Genomic DNA, 22,795 nt, shown 5'->3' on the forward strand with positions numbered 1-22,795 from the left:
TTTTCAAGCCTAAACATATGACTGTCTTTGCCGTCCTGCTGGGCACCCTTTTGCGCATCTAGCAAAGACCACCTGCACAATGTGGATTTCTATAGATGCAGAGATGACGATACAATTTGTGAAATCGAAATTTTTATTTCTTCGCACAGTTGACGGGCATACATACGATCAATTATCTGCTGGTTGGGCTTAAATAAACAGGCACAGAGGGGGGAGAGAGAAAGAGAGAAGAGACCATAGAGTTTAAGCAAATCGGATCCTTCTCACTCTTCCATAACGATACCCATATTACAGAGTTTTGGTACGTCGTTCCGATAACTGCTACGAGGATACCTAATACCGAAACGTTGCATGTGCGAAGCTGCAGGCGGAGTACTGGGTATAGTTCCCGGTACGAGCTACTAAAACTCCCAATTAGCCCAGAGCGATTCTTGCCCGAAATGTAGACAACAGTGGTCCCATCTTGCCGAACCCTCAGTCTGAACCAGATGTCGACCCTACTTTTATAAGATCAGGCGAGAAACTGACACGTGCACCCGACTTGAACTTTCGGTGTTCGAGGATGTGGACGAGAGCGTTCGCAGATATCTCGGGGGTCATTACTTTTCCATCTTTAAAAGCATCTGAAAAAAATAGAAAGTGACCTATGCAATTTTGGCACAAGATGAGTTCACTTCGGAGACCGATTTAGGTGATGCTGTCTAGCGAATCCCTTGTGCCAAAAAACTGGACATTCAGATTTCCTATTAGAGATAGATAAAAGAACTGCTCCTCGGCATGTCTACTCGGAGAGTTCTGAGCAGCCTTATGATCTCGAGCGCGTGACTTTGGAGATGCTACCCTCACAGCCTATCGTTTTTTTTTTCTTGGTTATTTGATAATGATGTACCCTTTCATTTGATTTCTCTGCTTTGATCACACAGCATGTTACCAGTCATGAATGCATTCAGTCAGTCTTTGACTCTCCGCAACGCTTTTACTTCCGGCCACAGAGGCAATTAGATGCCATTTAGGTGGAAGGAATCGAAATAAACGCAAGGCATCGCACACCTCTCCCCCTCCAAAAAATGAAAATTGAACGTTCGCGTTTAGGCAGCGCAAGTTCGGTCTAGTTTTGAGGTGCGGCGATACTGGTTTACTCTGTAAATGACAGTGCAGTACAGCTGCTAGCCCTTGGTCTGTAAAGTTCACCACACTGTAGCGATACACATCAGCACACCGGTATGGCGGGTACTTCGTTCACTCTTGAAGGTTTCCTTGGAAGGTTTCTCAGATCGCCTAAATATGGCAATAAATCGCTCTGTGGGCTCTGAGCATCCTAGAAATTCATGAATCGTAACGATGCGCGGTCGCTTTCCCTATCAAAATAGCACTCAAAGATCGCGACACACCGAAGTCATCTCGGTGATGGGAGGATGATTGTTTCAGCTTCCAGGACGACATCTGAGCAATGAAAAGGCAACATTTCGTTAAGATTGGAAACGCTGTTATTGCAAAATATTATGCTTTTGTAGATGATAAAAGCAAAGAAGAGTAGTCGAAAAATGCTAATTTTGCGCTGAGACATTGTAATGTAATAATCGTCTAAAAAAACAGGGGAGTACTTTTTTTTTAGATGCGGAGCATCTCTTGCTCGGGTCTATGTCCCGCGGCGTCGTAGTCCGCACTCACACTGGGCATGCGCAACTCTCCTCCTTCCCTCTCGCCAACAGCTGCGCGTTACTCTTTCCGCTCTCTCTCCCTTTACCAGCTGCGTGCACTTCACGTGCGTTCGCTTCTACTCACACCGCGCGCGCATGCGCAACTCTCCACCTCTAGTCTCCTCTCCTTCAAGTGTGAATATAAGCAGCGGTAGCGCGCTGCGCGCGTTCAGTTCACCCGCTGTTGACTCCACTTCACTCCGTTCTTCCGATGAAGTGTGATGGAAGCTACAGTCCCGTCAGTTAGTGGGTTGGCGCAAGCAAGCCTCAGCACCACCCCACAAACTAACAGCGACGCTACGTCCACTGAAGACAAAGCTGCGCAGCGAAGGGCACGCGACGCTGAGCGCAAACGCTTGAAGCGAGCGGCAGATCCTGAACTACGGCAACGAGAGGCGGCGTCCATTCGTCAACGTCGAGCGGCGGATGCTGAACTACGACAACGTGAAGCAGCGGCGGTTTGTGAACGTCGAGCAGCAGAACCTGAGGTTCGGGACCGTGAGGTTTAACAACGTTACTAACACCGTTAATAACACCGTTAATAACGATCCGCGATGCTCCGCATCACCCCATGGTTCCCCTCGGGAAGATGGTGTAATTTTTTTCCTCGTCTTTGTCTTTTTGCGGGAGTAATATGTAAGGTTGCCAGCTCTACAGCGCTCGCTCTCTGTATTGAATTCTAGTCCAGGCTGTATGAGAAAGAAGCCGCGAGCATTCGAGATATCACTCCCCGGTTCCATCGGTCGAAGGCGTGATGATTCTTCTCTTGCTAATGGCTGACAGTGGTTCTGATTTCGGAACATGCTCCTCCCATCGCAGGAGATGACATCGGTCTGTAGCGATCTTTGAATGTCTTTTGATAGAGAAATCGGCCGCGAATTGTCCTGATACAGGTATTTCTAGGATGCTTAAAGCCAGTAGAGTGAGTGATCGTAATAGTTGGGCGATCTCAGAAACCCCCCCCCCCCCCCCCTCCACCCTCAGGGCACCTCTGAACTGAGACTGCAGCCAACGCAACAGGCACGAGAGCACAAGGTCGCTGCTTTGAAAAGTTCTTCCACTATGCGATCACTCGCGCTAGAAATGCACGTCTCAGTGCTACAGTAGAACGTGTGAGTGCGCGCTTTAAGCTTTGGCTGCAGTCTCGCTTAAAGGGCCCATGAAACCATTTTTCTACTTTCCCGAAACACTATTCAGAATTACTCTCTAACGTTAATAAACGAAACAAAGTGCCGTAGTCTTTCCTTCTAAGCAATGATAGTTGGCGAATATACTCGATGAGTATGAGCATAGTTTATCCTCTTTTCTGGGAATCAGAACAAACCGCCACGTGGCCTGGTACCTATCGTATGCTGCAGTCAGTGTAAGAGCTCCGCTATTCTCATTGCTACAGTGGTTGAGCACGAGCCGCTACACTAGTGTCCGCCGAGTCAATGATTGTTACTAGCCGATGTCGAGTGCCTCCACAGTTCTCGCGTCCAATCCATGATCCGCACTCGACTCTCGTCAGCCGGGTGATTTCGATTCTACAATTTATTAATCGAGCTTTGCGAAGGCAAGACTGAAAGAAATAGTCCCTTTTTAGCCTCCCAATTTCACCGTGACCAAGAAACTTGTGAATCAGCAGCGGTCCTTGCGAGTTTACTTGGCAGGGACTAGGACCACTGCAGCTCTGTAAAGTCATGAACATTCCAACTCGATATCGTTTCATGACCCCTTTAAGGGGTACTATGAAGATTTCTTCATGGTGCCCAATTTGTCTGAAAATTTTATAAAGACACCAACAAATATTGCTGAAATAGTGTCCCAGGTGTTAGGTCAAATATTGCTTTCGCAAAGGTATTGAATTTACAATTTTGTTCCTCGTCGTGTTTTTCAAACAGTCTCTACTGGGAACCACAAAAAAGTGACGCCAGTGAAATCTTGACGTCGGTTCTACAAAGGTAGAAAAGTGGGCGGCTAAGTTTGAGGAGCTGAGGGGGAGGTCAAGAGGGAAATGGAGAAACGGGCTGTGCTCGAGGCACACGGCAAGGAGCTGAACGATGAGCTCAGGTAGGAACGGGAAAAGCGGGCCGAATTCGAAAATCTTGGGGTTGGTTTTAAGAGGATAGAAAGAGACTGCGGGGTTATGTTTGAGGAATTAAAGGATGTGCGGACGGAATTTAGCAATGAGAGAAAGAAAGGAGAGGTGCTAGAGAAGGCCTGGCAAGGTCAGCTGGAGGAGGTGAAGGTGACGCAAACATCCTACAAAGATAAACATAAAGCAGCGGAATTTCAAATTGTGACCAGGTTGACGAAAGAGAAGGAAGGGCGACAGGTGGTGGAAAATGAGTTAGAAAGGGTCGGACATCAGCTGCTGAAGACGAACTGACAGGGGACAGAGGGAGGAGCAGTTGTTGCAGTGCCGGTTGTAGAGAACAAGAGGGCAGAGGACGTAGACACTAGTGTGGCTGGAAAGGCATCGAGGCCGTTGTACAGTACGGCGGTGCAACGGCAGCCCCCAACTCCGGCAGCCGCTAAACCTGCAATGCAAGAAAACCAAAAGAAAAGAGTGCAGAGTGTGTTGGTGGTAAGAAGCTTTAACGTGTCTACGTGCACAGCGGTGATCGCCAGTAGAGTTGGGGGAGATTGGAGTGTAAACGTTGCAGCCCTCCCAGGCAGAAGGATGAAGGAGATGATGTACACTGCGGTCGGAATATTGACTTTGAACAAGGGGCAGGAAAACCTTGTGGTGGTACATGCAGGATCGAAGGACGTCCTACATCTACCACCACATGACATAATTGAATGACGTGATTGAATGATGGAGGAAACATATTACTTGGCAGGTAATTTCTGGGAGGAATGCGATTGATGTGGAGGGGAACGTAAAGGAGGTGGATTGGGAGCGCTAGTGAAATAACAGGCTGGAAAAGGGTGAGGAAAAGCTGCCGAGAACGCCTGTGGTTAACATTTAATCTCAGAGGTTTAGACACGCTTATAGGATTTGTACATCTGAAAGCCTGAACTGATTCAAGAGAGGAAAATGCACAGAACTTCACGTTTATTTCCAAAGATGTTGGGGAAATTAGAACAAATCGGGAAATAATTATATTAGGAGGCAGGAATGCTCATTTAGAAGACTTCAACAGATATACAGATTCCAGAGAGTGTATGCTTCAAGAATTTTGTGAGGCTCTCGATATAGTGTTTGTTAACGCCTATGTAAAATGCGACGTAAAATAACAATTCATTACTGTCTAAGGTCTGGCAAGTTGTATAGCAGATTAGGACACATTGAAATAGATGAGGAAAGCACGAAAATCTTAGGAAGTGATCATAAGCGACGCAAAAACAAAGTTTTGTGCAGCAGAGCCCGAAAAACAAATTCTTGAACGAGAAAGTATTTCGACCCCAAACGATGCCCAACTGCAAGAAGTATTAGAACGAATTGAGACGATAGCGTACACACAACTGGAGAGAGTATAGACATATGACGATGTAGTTAGTTATAAAAGAATGTTAGAAAAGTTCAAAATCAACCAAAGAGGAATATGAAGAAGGAAATACATACCAAAATGATAGTGGGACAGTAAAGTTAACAAGGCAAAAGCAAGGCGACAAGAGGCCTCACGGGAACACAGATGGGCAAAGAAAGGGGGGCACACCCGTTGAGTAAGGATAAAAGTGGAACACATTTCAGGAAAGAAACAAAAAGGTATCTGATCTAATCTAGACCAATATGTCTAGAGCTAGACTGCAGTGGATGATGGAGGTAAATTAAAATGATATGAATGCAGCAAAAAAATTGAGGGAGCACTTTAATGCACAGGGAAAAAGAACAGAAGGGTTCCCTTGTTCATTGACCACAAAAGAAGAGATGAGTGTAGAGGGTGAGGAGGCAAGGTAACTCATTAGACGAACAATCCAGGCAAAATTTGCAGAACTTCAACCAACGAGATTGGACAGAACGCAAACAGCAACGCGGTACGTGGCGAGAACGCTAACGATACAACTGAGACGACCATGGGAAAATGGGACAGAGCAGAAAGTGAAGTTCCGGTAGGAATGGCGACAGGCCTAGATGGCAGAGGAATCAAACGAGTCAAGACACTAGGAACAAAAAGCAAATTAAAGTTAAGAATGTATCTGATAAAGTATTAATGTGTGAAAAGGCACGCAATGATTGGAGACAAAGCAGAATGAGATTTATGAAGGCAAGCAAATAAGGAGAGCAACATCCTTGCGCCCAATAACAGTAACTTCGGTCTTGTACAAGCTAACGATGCAGGTAGTAAAAAAAGTGAAAGAATAGACCGAAAACATTTTAGGTGAGCTACAGAACGGGTTCGGGAGAGATAGAAGGCTGGATGATAGCTTTTTCATCAACACTCAATGTAAAAATGTGCTACTGATGAGTAAATAATAAAGCGTTATAGATTGCATTTCTAAACATTAAGAGAACGTACGACAATGTAAGTCAGGAGGACCTCTTGGTACAGCTGAAAAAACATTATTTAGATTTACCTTTCATTAGGCTTTTACAGCAGGTATACAGAAATAATGAGGTCGTCATATTATGGGCAGCAGAAATAAAAAAAAACGGCAGAAATAAGTAGAGAACTCAGGCAGGATTGTCCCCTATCACCCCTACGTTTTATTTAAGTAAAATGAAGAATAAATGAGAAGAATGCAATTTAGGTTTTGATGTGTCATATATGGAAAGAGGGGGAAAAGTAGGTCAAGTTATACCAGGAATGTTCTACGCAGGCGACATTGTATTGTAAGCAGATAGCCGGGGTAGGCTACAGGAGCTAATTAAGAGCTCTGGTGGAGAAGGAGACCCTCTGGGCCTGAAATTAAGGAGCGACAAGTCGGAAATAATGGTATATAACGATGAGAAGGAAAACCCGCTGAACATTCCAGATGATTAATAGAGCACGTAGAGAAGTATGAATACCTGCTGAACGAGGAAAAATATTACCTAGAAGAACAAGAAGAGAATATGCGAAGTAAACGAAAACTAAATGCAGCAATTATGAAGCATAGGGCACTATTTAATTACAACAGATACAAAGTTGTTAGGGTAATATCGAAAGGAGTCATGATGCCGAGGCTGTCCTTTGGCAATGCATACCATCTCAGGTCCAGACGAGTTTAAAGGCCCGGCAGAGTAGCGTGGGCAGACTGGCACAGGGGGCGCATGGGAATACGCCAAATGAAGGAGAGAAGGGGAACATGGGCTGGAACATGTTTCGAGGCTAGGGAGGCGATCAGTAAGTTGAAATTCGAACAAAAACTGGACACAATTCGCGATGCGCGATGAGCGAGAAAGGTATATAAGCACCTATACATAAAAAGTTTGAACACTAAATGGACAAGCTGACCCCGAAAACTAAAATTCAGATATCAACAGCAAGTGCGGGGGAAGAACAGACTACCTCTGCGAGAAACAAAGTAAAGCATGCCGCCGAAAAGAAGATCTGGGATGAAAAAATCCAGGCAAGATCAGCCTTAACTATGTGTAGGGGACGAAAACAGAAAATATCAAAAGAACATTGGTAGGATAATTCACGGGGGAGCTTGTTTTTTGAACCTAGAACAGGAGTATTGAGGACTATGACATATAGTAGAAATTCTGAGTAAATGCACACACGGTCTGCTGTATGACAAGGACACACGAGATAAAAGAACATGTGGTGTTGAGGTGCCCGAAGTTAGTTCCCGCCATCCCGCAGTTGGACGCGGATTTAGCCGAAGCGCTCGGGTTTGCAGGCCGGAATGTAAGAATGGATGATAAGTGCATTTTAATAACAAAGAGGAGATTGGAAGACTGTCGGAAATTATCTAGGGGGAATTGAATGACGTACAACTGAATGTGCTGGGGATAAACGGGACAGAGGAAAATTGGGATTCCTTCCCGCGTGGTTACGGCTCAAAGTCTGTACCCTGTCTTCCAGTGGGCTCAGTGACGAGGTAACGCCGACAAAGTTTGGCCAGAGGAAAATTGGCGACTCCTTCGCCGGGGAAAAAAGCGGGGGGTGAGTTTGTTTTAATTTTTTCTGCCCGATTTCCAAGTTTTCCCCGATGATATCCCACACCGCCTGATGATAGTAATGAAATTGCAGAAAATAAGCGATGTTGTGAAGGAAAAATCATAATTTTGTTTTTAATTTATAGGCTAGGTGGCGCAAGCTACCGCGCGATATAAGGGGTACAGCCGTTATCCATCCATCCATCCATGCGTGGAAGGCAGGGGTTCACTCTTTGGACCACACAATTTCTTGCCGACTGATTCTAAGCAATTTCACAATGTCAAATGAATGTTTCAAAACCTTGCTTCAGTATTCGCGCTCGAGCACGGAACAAATGGTTGGCATGGTTAATTTGTTTACTGCTTGTTCGTCTGGCAAGCCTGCCTGCCACTGACGTCACGGCAATCAAAACTGCTGGTATATTTGGATATCGGTTTTTGAATATTTGAATATCGGATCTTTTTCATCTGCCGATTTCACAATACCTATAATGAATTTTGCGATATTAAATAGCAAACTGGAAAGGGTGAAGGACGAGGATTCTAAAAATATAGTTAGTTGGGAAGCTAAAAAACATCACGTAGTACCACTTTAGTGTGAACGGACTATACTTCAGATGACAACGTGCAGAGGCAGGGATTGAATTCTGATTTCCTAGGTTCTGCAGGGCGAGCTTTCTCTCCAGGTGCTCCTAGCTGCGGTGCTTTGACACACTCGGCCAAAACGCTACTGTATTCTGTGTATGTTTTCACAGCCGTAAGTTAGTCAGCCTCAGTGGGCGTCGGGTGTCCAGCTATAGATGAAACATGTACCAGTAAAGTACAACCGCTAGAATAGGGCCTTTAACGTGCACCACTCAGTAGTCTCACACGAGCACAAGCCGGTACTATGCTCATCCAGTTCTAAACGGGAAAGAATGCGGATTGAACCCAGGATCCCTGGTTTCTACAGCTCGAGCTTTTCGTTGCACGCGTTCCTGATCCACATTGCACTATCACCCTTAGCCACCGATCCCTCCAAATTGCCAGCAATGCCCCAGGATTGCAAAGCATGAGTTCGTATCCCCAAGACGTTAAGCCACAAAATATGCATACTCTCGTAGCGAGTGACGCAGTCCTCGCTGCCGCCTTGCATCTGTCTCAGCATGGCCGTGTCCACCGGCCCAGGATTGTAACAGAGGACGGTCACCGACGGGTTCTCCAGCGCCACCACTCTCATGTACATTGCCCGGGCCGCCTGGCCTGTACAAGGAAAAGAAAGATCCAACAAACCGTTTGCAAACAATTCTACGTTTCATTAGGCAACGTGGGGACAAATTATGACGGGGAAAATTACCGAAATTCGCCAAAAGCCTATTAGAAAAACTTATTTTTTTTTCTAAAATGGAGGGTATTTCGCCTTTATCAACTTCCACACATCGCGTTACAAGTAGAGCGCATCTTGTACCTAGTTACATTTTTGGCGGTAACGAAGTTACGACCCAGTTTTTTTTAAGAGAACGGACGAGTAACGTAATTTTGTTTTTTTAATTTATGAAGTAACAAGTAACGGTATTTAGTTGTTTTTTTTCTTTTAGGGAACGTGTAAAACACTTGTAGTCTAACCTAGTTCTCGCCCCGGCTATGTGCAATATATATATTTGCATTTATTTTTATTTAATTCATTCCGTCTGCTGCTTCTTGGCAGCCAGGGCAGGGGTGGTTACATCAATGAAATTTATATAAGGGAGGTCATCTCGTGATGACATGAACAGAAATGTACGAAACAAAGTAACCAGTGAGGCACATTACATCAGTCAATGGAAAGATTAAAAATCGTCTACATTCGAGATACCGGCCTATAAGAAAGAACGAAATTAGCAGTGACCCTAAGAATTAATATGACAAAATTAGCGGGATGGTGCTGGTTTACAACCTACAATAGTGGTAAAAAACACAAATGAAATAAGCGCACTTCACTCGCAAGTAGACATCAATAGAATATACCAAACAAAACTACGAAATGTTGTACCGGCCACGTCACCCGGGAAATCGTTCCATTCAGTTATCGTTCTTGAGAAATATAGAAACCGATATACGTTTGTCTTGCATTGGGGCATCAATATTTTCGCACTATGCTTATTTTGAGTCTGCTGAGCTGTGTCAAACTGCATATAGTCACAAAATTTCAGTCCTGTCTGATTAACAGTTATTTTAAAGAGGAGCATGAGAGGGTGAAACGCGACGGAATAGACCCTTTTCTAAGTTCAGTGCCATCTTGTGGCTAAAATGGCACCTCATCTTTTGCCGCACTAATGGCGGCTATGAACCAGTAGTCTGCGGTATTTTATCGGACACCGTCACTTTCGGAAGTCAACTACAAACGAGAATGAACTATCCACTCTAAAGCTCTTTCTCAATCTCATTTTGTATTAATGGAGAAAAAAATGCAACCAGTCAGAACGGCGTGGCAAGCCGCATAGACGCCTTCATGAAGTTTAATGCATCAAGGGGCTTTGAAGCCGACTGTGTGCTCCTAACAGATTGACTCAGCCCGAGTTAGAAATGAACGCTTACGCAGCTCTTGCAGTCAATTCATGCTTCGCATCGTGCTGACGTCTCGAATAAACATAGGCCTCCAATCATCTGCTTCGGAGCATCTTCATCTTTTCCTTCAATAATAAACTGAAGACCTCCATTAGTACGACACATATGCCATTTTTTCAGATTATGATGATATTGATCAAGTAGCCAGCCTGTATTTCGCAAAGGGTCTATTTCGAAGTAGAGACCACAAAGCGGTTTACAGGGGCGTTTCTACCGTAAACTTTGTAAACGAAGTGAAGTGATTTTTTTTAACGTGTTCAATGCAGTTTTCCTTTGATTTTGTGTGGGAGTCCCAGACAGTGTCGCCGTACTTACTCTAGTAGTGGTCGTACGAGGTATGTGTGCGTCACCAACTTTGATTTACTATTGACATGTTTTAAACAATACCTTAGCAGCCATAATCTTTTTTGTGGCAGCCGAAACAACGCTGTTAATTTGAGCTTTGGATTTAAATTTGAAGTTACATTATTATCTAAGTACTTAATCTGCGTGACAGTAATACTATCAGTAATATTGATTTTGTGTGTCAACTTAAATGAATGTTATCTTAAGTGTAATAGCCTATTTATTGCATTTAGCGGTATTTGAACTGATTTGCCAGTAGTTAAATAATCTGGCGACGTCTGCTAGGTAATCGCTTAGAATTAATTGGATATTTGACTCAATATTTAGATACGTAACACAGTCGTCTGCAAAGAAACGGGGGCATACAGTAGAGGTGCATACTAGATCATATTACTAAATTAAGACGAAGCACCTGAAAGCACTGGTGCTGGGGTGACTTTGTTTTATCTACCTGAACATATTTCAGCTTCTGTTATAGGTAGAAGTCGAACCATTGGATGGCTGATTCGTTTTAATGCATTATCACGAGTGCCCTGTCGTATGCGGTGACCTTGGACTCGTTGGAGAACATATATTCAAAGTTTGCAACTTCGCCACGCGATGGAGCCACAGTCCCAGGTGACGCCTAGCAACTGAATATCGCCGGCGACGTCCGCCTTCGATAATTTCGGCGCCGCGCAGTCGGGGACGGCGGGTGCATCACTGGGGTGCGTGTCAACCCCCCCCCCCCCCCCCCCCTTCCCACACACACACCCCTTCACCCGCCCCGTTCACGCCACTTTGCGGTAACAGTCTACGGATGGGTGATCGCAATATATTTGCCTTCTTCGGGCCAATCGTATCCGCCGCCTCGCGGCGCCCCGCCGGCGATCCAAGTACGCCCTATCCCCGCTGTCCCCCGCTGCACCTGGATTGCCAGGTGTTACGTGAGAAGGCCGGCGTGCGTTTGTGCGCTATCGACGTCCTCGGAAATACCTGCCGCCGGCCTTGGAGACGCGTCGACACACACGGGCTGCGGTTCCGTCCTTTGGACTGCCACGCCTTTCTTGCCGCGCCGTCGTCTTACCATGTCGCCGGACCGTAGACGCACGGTGTCGTCTCTCCTTTACGCAAAGCATGCATGCAGAACAACGTAATAAATATGTCATTTTCAGCGCACCGCGTGCAAGTCCTTCATGACCACGCTAATTGACCTCATCTGCTTGCACCAGGGAAGAAAGGGATTTCGAGAATGTTAACCCCGCTGATAAAAGCTCAGAGGCTGCATTCACCATACTTTCTTATGTATAACCACTGCGCGTAATGCTCACGAATTTCTTCGAGAATCAGCATCGTCGCAGCAGCAGTTTCGCCCCATTTTTTTAGCAAGTACCGGAGTTTTAACATTATATTATGATAAGATACCAGGTCAAAAGTTTCTTTCGAATTACAAAAAAATAAACAAAAAAACATAGACTTCTTTACCCCTGTCCAGAATTGAGAAAAAATCATTCATTACTCGTGTGGTGTAGCTGGGTGACTTTTGAAAGGCCACGTCGTAATCCGTGTTGACTGCTCGAAACAAAGTTGTTGTTTTCAAGAAAAGTGCTCATATGTTTAAAGATAGAATTTCCTATTACTTCGCTTGCAGTACGCATCAAAGAAATGTGCCTGTACCTAAAGGCAAAATGCTTCTCCATTTATGGATGGGGGCGAATTTCGCATTTTTCCAATTTTCCTAAACTTCTGCGTTTAGTATAATTTTTTTTTAAATATAATGTAGAGGAATTTTTAATATCATTCGTCCAGCCTCTAAAGAAATGCTTTCGGTATATCCACTGGCTCGGTCAAAGTTCCCTCCTCACTAATAATAAGGTCTTGCACTTTAATGCCCACACCTCGGAATACTGCCGTCTGTTCATCAGTGAGAAGGAACAAAGATCTGATGTAATTATTAAGATCCGTGGCTAAGTAATATAGGTCATTAATTTTTACTTTGTTCGGCGGTAGTTCTTTTTATGGGTCAATTTTGTTTGTGAGTTGCATCCAACATTTTCTCGGCTTGTTGCACAGAAAGTTATGGATTTTAACACTCTAAAAGTGATATTTAGATCATTTTAATTTTCTACGCAGCTAAGTACGTAAAAACAAAAGCATACTGCATCCTGTCTGAGAGCACGCACGTGAAAACCGTCTTGCACGTGGTTTTAATTTAAAGGTGGTCTGAGGAGGTTCTTGAGATCGCCTAAATATTTAGATAACTCACTCTGTTGGCTCTAGCACCCTAAAAGTCCCTAAACCATAACGGTAAGCGGTCGAGTTTAATATCTAACAAAAAAAAAAAACAGTCAAAGATCGCAACACACCGATTTTATCATCTGCGATGGGAGGAGCATGTTCCGAAACGAGGACCACTATCAGCCAAAAGCAGGCGAAGGATCCTCCGAAAGTGGAACCACAGAGTGATATCTCGAATCCTCGCGGATCGTTGCCCGTACAGCCCGGTCTACGACTCAACCGGCGAGCGCGCGCTTGAGAGCTGATGACCGGACACAGCACTCCCGCAAAAGACAAAAAAAAAGAAACAAAAGTGCGTTGTTTTTGCGACAATTATTGCCTTCGTCCCTTTACGCACAACTTGTATACACAACAACAAGATGAATCTGTCATTTTCCGCGCGTCACGCACCGGTCCTTTATGAACACGCTAAGTGACCTGATCTGCTTGCACCAGCGAGAAGAGGGATTTCAGGATTGTTTACCCCGAGAGAACAAGCTGAAAGGCTTCATTCACCATGCTTTCGTATTAATACCCAGTTCGCGCGTTTCTTCGAGAATCAGCGTGGCGGCAGCACAGATGTTTTGTTTTAACTCTACCTTTAACTTTTTGACAACACCTTGGATTTTTTTTTTTTTTTTGTAAACAGGACGGGGTAAAGCAGACTTTTTTTTCCAGAAATGTTTTAAACGAGCCATCAGCTATTGCGCCCAAGTACTCGTTCATAGCAAAAGGCAAATGCGGGAAAGAGCCTTTAAGGGGTAATTAATTTTAGTAGAGGGAGAAATGCGTCCCGAAACAGGTATGGAGTTCAAAACACACCTGTCCGCATTCATGAGCGTTTCAAAATTTTCTAATGAGAAGTCCGATAAACTGCATGTAGTAGTTAAAACTCAATAATGAGGATAACCTTAAGGACAACAAGCATCTTTCAGATATTTTCTGGCATTGCGTAGCATAGCCAAAGGTTTTATTTCTACAATTGACTATTCTATACGATCAGAGATTCGAGCGTCACGCCCCTAGTGGGTAGTTAAAGGGGTTATGACACGAAAATTAAACGGATAGATTATTCTTGAAATGGAATGCTCATAGGCTACTTAGTGTATACACCAAGTTACACGACTTTTAGAGCTATAGTAATTGCAATAATCAATTTACGCATTTTTATCATTTTCATCTGGCGACCAGGCAACACTGCCCGAGCTAGTCACGCCATAATGCCCATAAACCACGTGACCATGAACGCTCTTTCATTCTAGGCGCCCCCATGATGGCCCGAGCTCTCCTCGCCGCGGTACGATCAAAACCACTCAAACCCCTTTTTCGGTAACCTGGAAGCTATTCTTGGATCTCGCCTCCAGCCCGTTGACCTTCCACCCTGCATGCACCTGCGAGATATTCCCGGACGACGGTGACCACGGCGAGCCCGTCCGCAACTCGCCGTCGCTGTGGCTGGTCGCCAGCGGGTCGCAGCCAAACTGAACAGCTTCCAACATCTGTTGATAACAATCACCCTCATCGCTGCTGCGATCATTGTCGAACACTTTGACAAGGCGAGCGATGCCGTAGACGTAATCGTCACGGACCGTATGCTCGAAACGCGGAAGGTAAACGAGGAAGCTGAAGCTCGAGACGCCAAGAGAGCCAAGTCTCTGAGTGCGTGCAAGGGAACGCCGCGGTGGAGGCTGGCTACGTCACCAGCCTTCAGCTCCACCCGGCCGGCCCCTCCGAGGGATCCGCACATAAATCGATTTATCCACAAAACTATCGCGCCATTTTCAATACAAATTTATCAGGAATATAGGAACATACAGTGGGTTTTAGCAGTATTGTTATCTCATATTTTATTTTTGGCGTGTCATAACCCCTTTAAGAGCTACTTCCATAGAGACAACGAGAACACGAATTATTTGTTTGCGTTTCTGACGCAGCGCTCGGCAGACGTAGCCTATGACTACGTCAGCGTTTGGTTGAGGTTCGTGTTCAATCAGTGAACACCATTTGAATACTACTCCTTGCCGAGCACTGCCGCTGCACTCGTCATGGTCCGGGCTCCATGCTCCTTCGAGGTATAGACGACGTAACGAATCCAACCCACACGGGCCTTGTCTGACGTAAATAAACCTTGGAGAAGGGGATCAAGAGGAACAAAGGACAAACACAGCTATGGGTGACTGGTGCGCGACCGAAAAAATCCGCTTGGTCCGATTATCGAACCCGGGACCACTCTATTTCCCGTGGAGCGCTCTACCAACTGAGCTAGCCAGGGGTTAGACGTCAGTAGAGCAAACGGGTTTCATCAGCTGCCAACAGTCTAACACCAACAAGGATGAAACTAACATTTTTAAAGTTATGATTATAATGCACTTAAATGCAAAGGTGCAACCGGACCAGGCGGATTTTTTCGGTCGCGCACCAGTCACGTAGCTGTGTTTGGAAATTTCTGTTTGTTCTTTGTCCCTCTTGTTCCCCTTCTCCAGGGATTATTTACGTCATTCTTGTCCAGCTCGCTTGCACCTTTGCATGTAATTGCATTATAAACAGGCTTTGTGTTGGGAAAATACGAAACACTGAAATCTAGCTAAACTAATCGCCCTCTATGGTCGGATTTCCCTAGCAACAGTTTATGGCAGGTTTAAAAGAGCCTGACATGTACTTCCCAAAACCACTCTCAGCTCGCCGTGATTGAAGGTTTCCTCTTGCCCTCTCGCCTCCTATCCAGCGTTCGCTCTGCTAAAGCGAAAAAAGAGACAAGGCTTGGTGGGAGAAGTCTGTACTGCTCCAATGCAACAAATCTACATTAGGCGTAATTTTTTTCGTCACAGGAATATCGCAGGTTTGAAGACGGACAGTCGCTTGATTGTAGCTCTCATAAACCGTGCAATTAATTATACTCTGTGCTGGGACTCCGCGCTGAGCGCAGAGTCCCAGCAGTTGCTTCACGCCAAAGCAACGAATCAGGTGCAGCCAAAGAAAAAACAATATTAGGTCATTCAAAATGCAGTTGAAAATACAGTGAAGGATGTCAAAAGAAGGCACAGGTAGAGTGCGTGCTTATAAAGTATGAAATTAAGGAAACAAATTATGGCAAGTCTCTAGGCAATTGTGTTGCATGTCTGAAATGTACTACAATCCTCCCCTACCTCACTCGTTGCGCGACCTCACCCGGTATTCAATCAGCATCGAGCTTCGCTGTAACTTTGATCAGACTTCACATATCAGACATCACGAAATGATGAGTATCTAGCGAAAGAACGGTTTCACGTTAAAATCCCGATCACGGTCGGAAAGAAACTATCCTGTGTCAATATTACATAAAGTAAGACTGGGGCAGCACATTTTATTAAATCAATTCAAAGTTGAAAAATTGAAATTATCTCGTAATCTGTACGATAGAATATTTTCTTAAACGTTCTCGAATGATGCGCACTAGTGAGACATGATATGGTAATTACAAGCACATTGTAGTATTATTACCAATCCCCAAAGATAGCAAGTAATAAAAAGAAAACTGCGAAAAAACTTTAATCCAGAGTTTCTTCGTTTTAGTTCTGTTGGATGTTTCGCATCCAAATAAGTGTTTATCTGTTTATTTTTGTTGAACTGACATTTTTGCTATAAGGCCCTAAACACAAGTATCCGCAAAGCTTTTGAAGCTCTCTCAATATGTTTACAACGTACTTCTGATGTAGATCCCACAGAACAGGATATCACAAATGTACACCATAGGTGTTGCCAAGTAGCAAGAAACAGTCTCTTCTGCTTTCCCACGTGCCCAACGTGAGAATTTATTGAGCAAATTCAAAGGTGGGTTTTATCTTTATAATAATCTCGGTGACGAAGTAGTTGCCAAGATGTTTAACAGATATTTGACATCTGTACTTTTCTTAACTTTATGATAATCAGTTAAGTAATACGCTGGGACAAGATTGCATTTGGTCAAAATAAAACTTGAATACACTGGCCAGTGTTTAAATTCTGTTATCAAACCTCATGCCAATCCAATATTTTATCTAGGACTGATTATAGAATAGAAACATCATTAATGTGTTGAGCTTTGCTCTATAATAAACAAATACGATCGTCCATAAACAGCCTCAGCAATCGGGTAATGTCTAAAGCTGTGTCGTTAGTAAATTCAATTCTTTAATATGTTACAAAATTTGCGCCAAAGGCCGCATCAATAAAATCCGATACTGCAACACTTATCTCAGCACTTTCTCTGCAATAAGTAACTTTAACTCCTCGCCATAAGTTATATAGTCGGTGACAGGCTAAGAACCCAGGGCGTGGGAAGAAAGATTGGGGAGAAGATGGAATGTTTTAGAGGAAATGAAAAAAACACCCCTCGCTCCAGCCTTCTTCCTCCTCCCCATCCTCCCTTTCCCTCGCCCTGAGGTTTTGTCCTGTCACTGACTATGGCAATCTTTAAAGAGTTCAGGTTGTATAAAAATAATTTTAACACCCTTAGTGAAAAGCTTTATGTAGGTCAAGAAAAGAACTTGCATTTTACCCTCTCCCCCTCTCATCAACATAGATGAAATGATTATAATAAAGCACCACAACCTTTGGTAGCGCATGGGAGACCCTTTTTGAAACCCCTCTGAATATAGAAACTAAAAAGGGGGAGGGTCATGTGACCTGGGGTGTTGTCACGTGACCTTGGGGGGTCACGGGGGTCACGTGACCTCGGCTGCTCACGTGACCTCGTGGGCTCCCGTGACCTCGGGGTCTCACGTGACCTCGGGGGAGGACGGGAGGGGGGTCGCCTGACCCCCCAGGTCACGTGACCACCCAGATAAATTTTTCCGCTAGATTTAGCGGCGAAATATTTCCGCTAGATTTAGCGGGGAAATTTTTGCGTTAAATTTAGCGGGGAATTTTTTCCGCTAAATCTAGCGGGGAAATTTTTCCGATATTTAGCGGGGAAATTTTTTTGCTAGATTTAGCGGGGAAATTTTTCTGCTAAATTTAGCGGGGAAATTTTCCGCTAGATGTAGTGGAGAAATTTTTCCGCTAAATCGAGCGAGGAAGTTTTTCTGCTAAATTTAGCGGGGAAATTTTTCCCCTAGATTTAACGGGGAAATTTTTCCGCTAAATCTAGCGGGGAAAATTCTCCGCTAGATTTAGCGGGGAAATGTTTCCGCTAGATATAGCGGGGAAATTTTTCCGCTAGGTTTAGCGGGGAAATTTACCCATAATGCACCGCGTGGTTACGCCGACGGCGACGGCGACACCGCTCAAGCCGGAAACGGGCGCCTAAGAGCTGCGCTCTAAAATACAGGGTGATACAAGGAGACACCAGGCTCTTTAAGTCGACCGGAAAATTCGGTTTCTTAACCTATCGCGGTACGACTTTGTGCAGCGTTGCCCACAGATGGTCCTTTTTTTTTTGTAAAATTTGCAAAAAGCGAACTTACCCGAGGAAAAAGTAAAGAAAGAAAATGCTTAGCTCCTATGGAAACGCAGCGACGTCACCGGCCTTCAAACAACACGGCACCGTTTCGCACGGGAGACAAGAGATGGCGCAAGCGGTCGCGACGCCAACTGCCGCCAACGACCGAGCATACGACGTCGAGAGCCGGCGTTTTCAGCAGACAAGGAACAGCAGTTCCTCGGCGTTACCGCGCCTGTTTTTGTTTCTGCGACTGTCGCCGCATGCGGAACGCGCGCCGCTTTTGAGCCGAAAAGATTGTCTGCTAAGACGCCGGCTCTCGGCGCCGTATGCTCGTTCATTGGCAGCGTTCGTTGCGCCATCTCTCTCTCTCTCTCTGTCTCTCTCTCTCTCTCTCTCTCTCTCTCTCTCTCTATATATATATATATATATATATATATATTACAAACATTCTGAACGAAGAGGGAGGAAGTGAATATTGAATTCATTGCATCAAAGTTAGGGAAACTGGCGAAAAATTGGGCCAGGAGGGGGTTCGAACCCGCAACGTTCGTTCACAATATTACAACGGCTGCACTTCACAATCTTAACTCATTCCCATTATATATACGGTGCGGCCTGTCCGTGTGGGGATGAGTGCTGCCATAGATATCTTGGAAGACGGGCCCTTTCCGACATTTGCAAGCTGAAATGACGTGCCACGTTCCTGCCGCAACTCGGAACTAGCATGGGCCTTGAATGAGCAACTGCTGTCGGCTACCCAGTTAAGCGAATCGGAAGCTGACGGTACACAGAGAAGTAATCATGAATGGAGTCCACCGAAATCAGTGGCAGGATGGTCTGATCGGTTAAGGCGTCGCCTCGGATAGGTGTGGGTTGCGGGTTCGATCCCCGCTCCTGGCCCAATTTTTCTCCAGCTCTCTTTTTCTTTCGCTAACTTTAATGCAATAAATTGAATACTCACATTTTCCCCTCTTCGTTCACAATATTACTACGACTTCACTTGTGAATCTTCACTCATTCCCATTATATATATATTTATACATGTTAGGAAGTGTTGAAGTAACAGATGATAGTCAGCTGTGTGTATCTTCGTTCCCACTCTGTGTTTGTATAATATTCAAGCTGATCTCCCTGTATTATGTAACAGCTAGCTCTACTTAAGCCTGTTATTGCAACAACGCAACACTCGATAACATTGACTTCATAATTCGTCCAGAATTTAATGTATGCACTCCAATCTTACAGATCCATCGCAGCTCAAACAAGCCGTTCAAACGCCGCTCTGCAATCCCGGCTAAATGTTTGCCGCAAAAAAAAAAAAAAAAAAAAAAAATAATAATAATTTTTGAAAAATAGTAAAACAAAATCTTTAGTCCTTCTCTCATTCATTACACTTATTGACAGCTTAAAAAACACAAGGCTTAGTGGGTCCGTGCATCTGATCATCGCTCTGTATCCAATGAAGTAGCGGTATTAACCATAAAGACACTAAGCAAAGAGTCCCGAAGCAAATAGCACTATGACCATATTAAGGCAAGTACAGTGTCTACTTAAACTTCCATTGACTGTAGTGATAAATACTTTCCAGAATCCTTGCCACTCTAGGATGACCCGGTTTATTTCATCCGGCTATCCCAATATTAAATATAAGGGTGTCTAGAAAAACCCAAGCATTAGAATTTCAGAGACCGTGCAAATACTGACCTGTGCAGTATAAGCCGAGTCCCTGTATTGCCTCGATTTCCGCAGTGGAGGCGACGTTGACGATCGTTCGCATCGGGCCCGAGTCAGAGTTGTAGTGACGGAGGAACGCCGAAGTCAGCGTCATGACGGACGTGAGGTTCAAGCGGTAGTAGTCACCGATCTGTCTCTCGTTGTCGTACGAGACGACGTAGTCGGAGTAGCTATGTATACTAGCGGCGTTGTGCACGAGCACGACCCTGTCCGGGTCCGGGAGTTTGGCCGACGCTCGTTCCAGAAGGTCCTGGTAGTCCCGGAAAAGTGCCCTGGAGTGATCGCAGGTCTCGACGCTCACGCTGACGGCGCGTCCCAGGGTTACGATCATCCGCTTTGTTTCCTCGAGCCCGGCCGTGTTGCGACCCGTGATGACGAGGAGCGATCCATCCGCGACGTGTTCGGCAAAGCTGACCGCTATACCTCTTCCAAGGCCTCCGCTTGCGCCCGTCACGACGATAAGGAACTTCGTGCCCCAAAATGCAGTCTTTTTGCCGGGGCTGTCGCCAGAACCCTTCGCCCCGACCATTTCATTTCCCTTCGATCCCATTTCAACAAGACGTCGGGCACTAAGCGCAGGGAATGCAGAACAATTGGAGTCTAATGTGGAGAGTCAAGGCAGCGGCGATGGTAACGCGCAAACTCGGGACGCTGCTGTGTATCAGTAGAGGCACACGAACAAGCAGGGTGGGCTGAGTGAAACTGTGAGGCGCAAGTGGTACGGGCTCCGACAAATGTGCACACGGGATTCTCCATGTGATACATATGCTCTTCCCCTCCGGCAGCTTGCGGTGCATTTTCCGTGCTATGAACCGGATGTCAACCTGGCCTCGGACGTTATGAATCGGTTTTGTCGTTGCTCAACCGTTGTACCGGATGAAAGCATGAATTTTTCGTCATCTGCGTCCCATGTTTTATGCCAGCCGTTTATAAGGGTCTGCGTCCCACCAGGTTTACAGGACTTAAGCCTGCACGGAAAGTAACTCCTTGAACTGGAGCAGAAAAATATAATCACAAAAAACTGGAGAAGTATGAACAAATTCCCCTCACTTTCTGTGTAATTCATTTTATCATAGAAAAGAAACATGCTCAATTATTTATTTTTAAAAATCATATATGAACCATTTGAAAACTGACCGGTTGGACCAAGTACTCCGGGAGTATTCTGGTCCTCCTTAAAGTAACCGCAATAAGTGAAAGACGTTTCTTGGTCGGTAAATCTCTGTGCAATCGTGTATGGGCTGCTTAAAACAATATACTATTTGATCCCGAACGCCATAGGTTTTCGCCATGCTCACAGGATGTTGCGTCTGGGAGGCGACGATTTTAGGTGCGGAACCAGGAGTCGGCGCTGTGGCTAGCTGATCGCGTAGCCCCGAGGAGATTTACCTGGATTAGGATTACTGAAGTATAACTTCTATGTATAGTGAATTTACAGGTAGCATGGTTGACATTTTAATCGCCGTCTTCGGGCTCCCTGAGCCCGTGTTAATTAGGCCTTCGAGGGCGAGAATGCCCTCGGAGAGAGAGAAGGCTTCGCCTGAGTTCAAATGTTCTCGTGATGTTCGAGGTGCTGGGCGGCTGATGCAATTACCTTGTGTTCTTTCAGCGAGGTGTCAACGCTCTTTCCGCTCCAGAAGGCCCTCTGAGATGCAGAAGACTTCGCATGAGTTCGAATGTTCACGTGGTGTTCGAGGTGCGGGGCGGCTCATACAAATGCCCTATTGTCTTTCAGCAAGGCGCGGATGATGCAACCCCTAGCTCCTCCTGCCATGCTCCAGTGTCTGGCGCAAGGTGTCGACGCTCTTGCCTCTCGAATCGGAACACAACACCGACCGACAAACACACACGAGCGCACGGTGGTGTTTCTTCTTGCGAGGGCTTCCGAAAGACGTTCTTTTATTGTGTTTAGAGACCTCAGCGAAGGCCACCACCCGCCTTATGTATCAAGGGTTGGTCTCGGGGATCTAAGCGCGGCTCTGCCTAGCGTCGTTGGCTTCTGCCGCGGCCCAACGCGACCATAGGCTTTGCTGCCGTTGGCGACAGGTGAAGGCCAACTCCAGGACGGAGTCAAGGAAGGCCGTGGCAACAAGGAGCACTCATTTCGAGAAAATAATATAAATGGCCCATACGTAGTGGAGTATCAACTTTTGCTACTTGACCCCGTGAGTGATGGCATCACAACATGACGCTGTGCTCCAAACCTTTGCTAGACCGCTGTTATGGACAAATGCGCGGGTGACTGACGTGAGGTTAAAAATCATCTATGTATATATGCATGTATTTCTGGCGGCAATTGCTCTTTTAGCGAGCGTCTATAACATAGACATCTTTAAAAAAACGCTTTTTTTTGTAAACCTGTCGTTTTCGCAATACCTAATCATTAAGACTTTTTCTATCGTCTCACTACAACAAAGCGATCATAAAGGCCCGTAATAAAGTTTCACAACCGGTTTTGCTTTGCTAGGATACGACACGATGACGTCGCCGGTTCAGTGGTTAGTTCTGAGGGAGTAACTGACTGCGTTTTATTGAGTTGGTGACGAACGAAGAAACTTAAATTCTCGGGGACCAACTTCCGTGGAATTTGGAAGCGAAGAGTGGCCGTGAACAACTCAACCGACCCTCGAGATGTGCGAGCGTGCGGACACCTGTTCGTGAAGTTCGCTTCCCCAATATATGAGAAGGTGAAAACACTCTGGACCTGAATAAGGTGCGACGACGATGTGAAGTGCATCGACGTCCAAATGGAGTGCAGCA

The 22,795-nt window shown here is 45.4% G+C and overlaps 1 protein-coding gene across 1 annotated transcript; it reads right to left on the minus strand.

The window, feature by feature from the left end:
* Positions 1-283: 283 nt before the first annotated feature.
* LOC120844347 (sepiapterin reductase-like) lies at positions 284-20,585 on the minus strand. Its single transcript, XM_040216098.3, has 3 exons — positions 20,006-20,585; positions 8,809-8,955; positions 284-623 (listed from the first exon to the last, which is right to left on the minus strand). Exons 1-3 carry the CDS (start codon positions 20,583-20,585, stop codon positions 475-477), a joined length of 876 nt encoding a protein of 291 aa, XP_040072032.1. The 3' UTR covers positions 284-474.
* Between the last annotated feature and the right edge of the window lie 2,210 nt (positions 20,586-22,795).

Source organism: Ixodes scapularis, unplaced genomic scaffold (genome assembly GCF_016920785.2).
Source record: "Ixodes scapularis isolate PalLabHiFi unplaced genomic scaffold, ASM1692078v2 PGA_scaffold11__112_contigs__length_91849675, whole genome shotgun sequence".
Taxonomy (NCBI): Eukaryota; Metazoa; Arthropoda; class Arachnida; order Ixodida; family Ixodidae; genus Ixodes; species Ixodes scapularis.

What these genes read in the sequence shown, in the direction of transcription:
- LOC120844347 (XM_040216098.3), bottom strand. Translation starts at nt 20,585, where the DNA reads ATGGGATCGAAGGGAAATGAAATGGTCGGGGCGAAGGGTTCTGGCGAC. An exon ending in ACTCGGCTTATACTGCACAG is followed by an intron (nt 8,956 to 20,005) that starts GTCAGTATTTGC and finishes TTCCTTGTACAG; the next exon opens with GCCAGGCGGCCCGGGCAATG. An exon ending in CTGCGTCACTCGCTACGAGA is followed by an intron (nt 624 to 8,808) that starts GTATGCATATTT and finishes TATTTTTTTCAG; the next exon opens with ATGCTTTTAAAGATGGAAAA.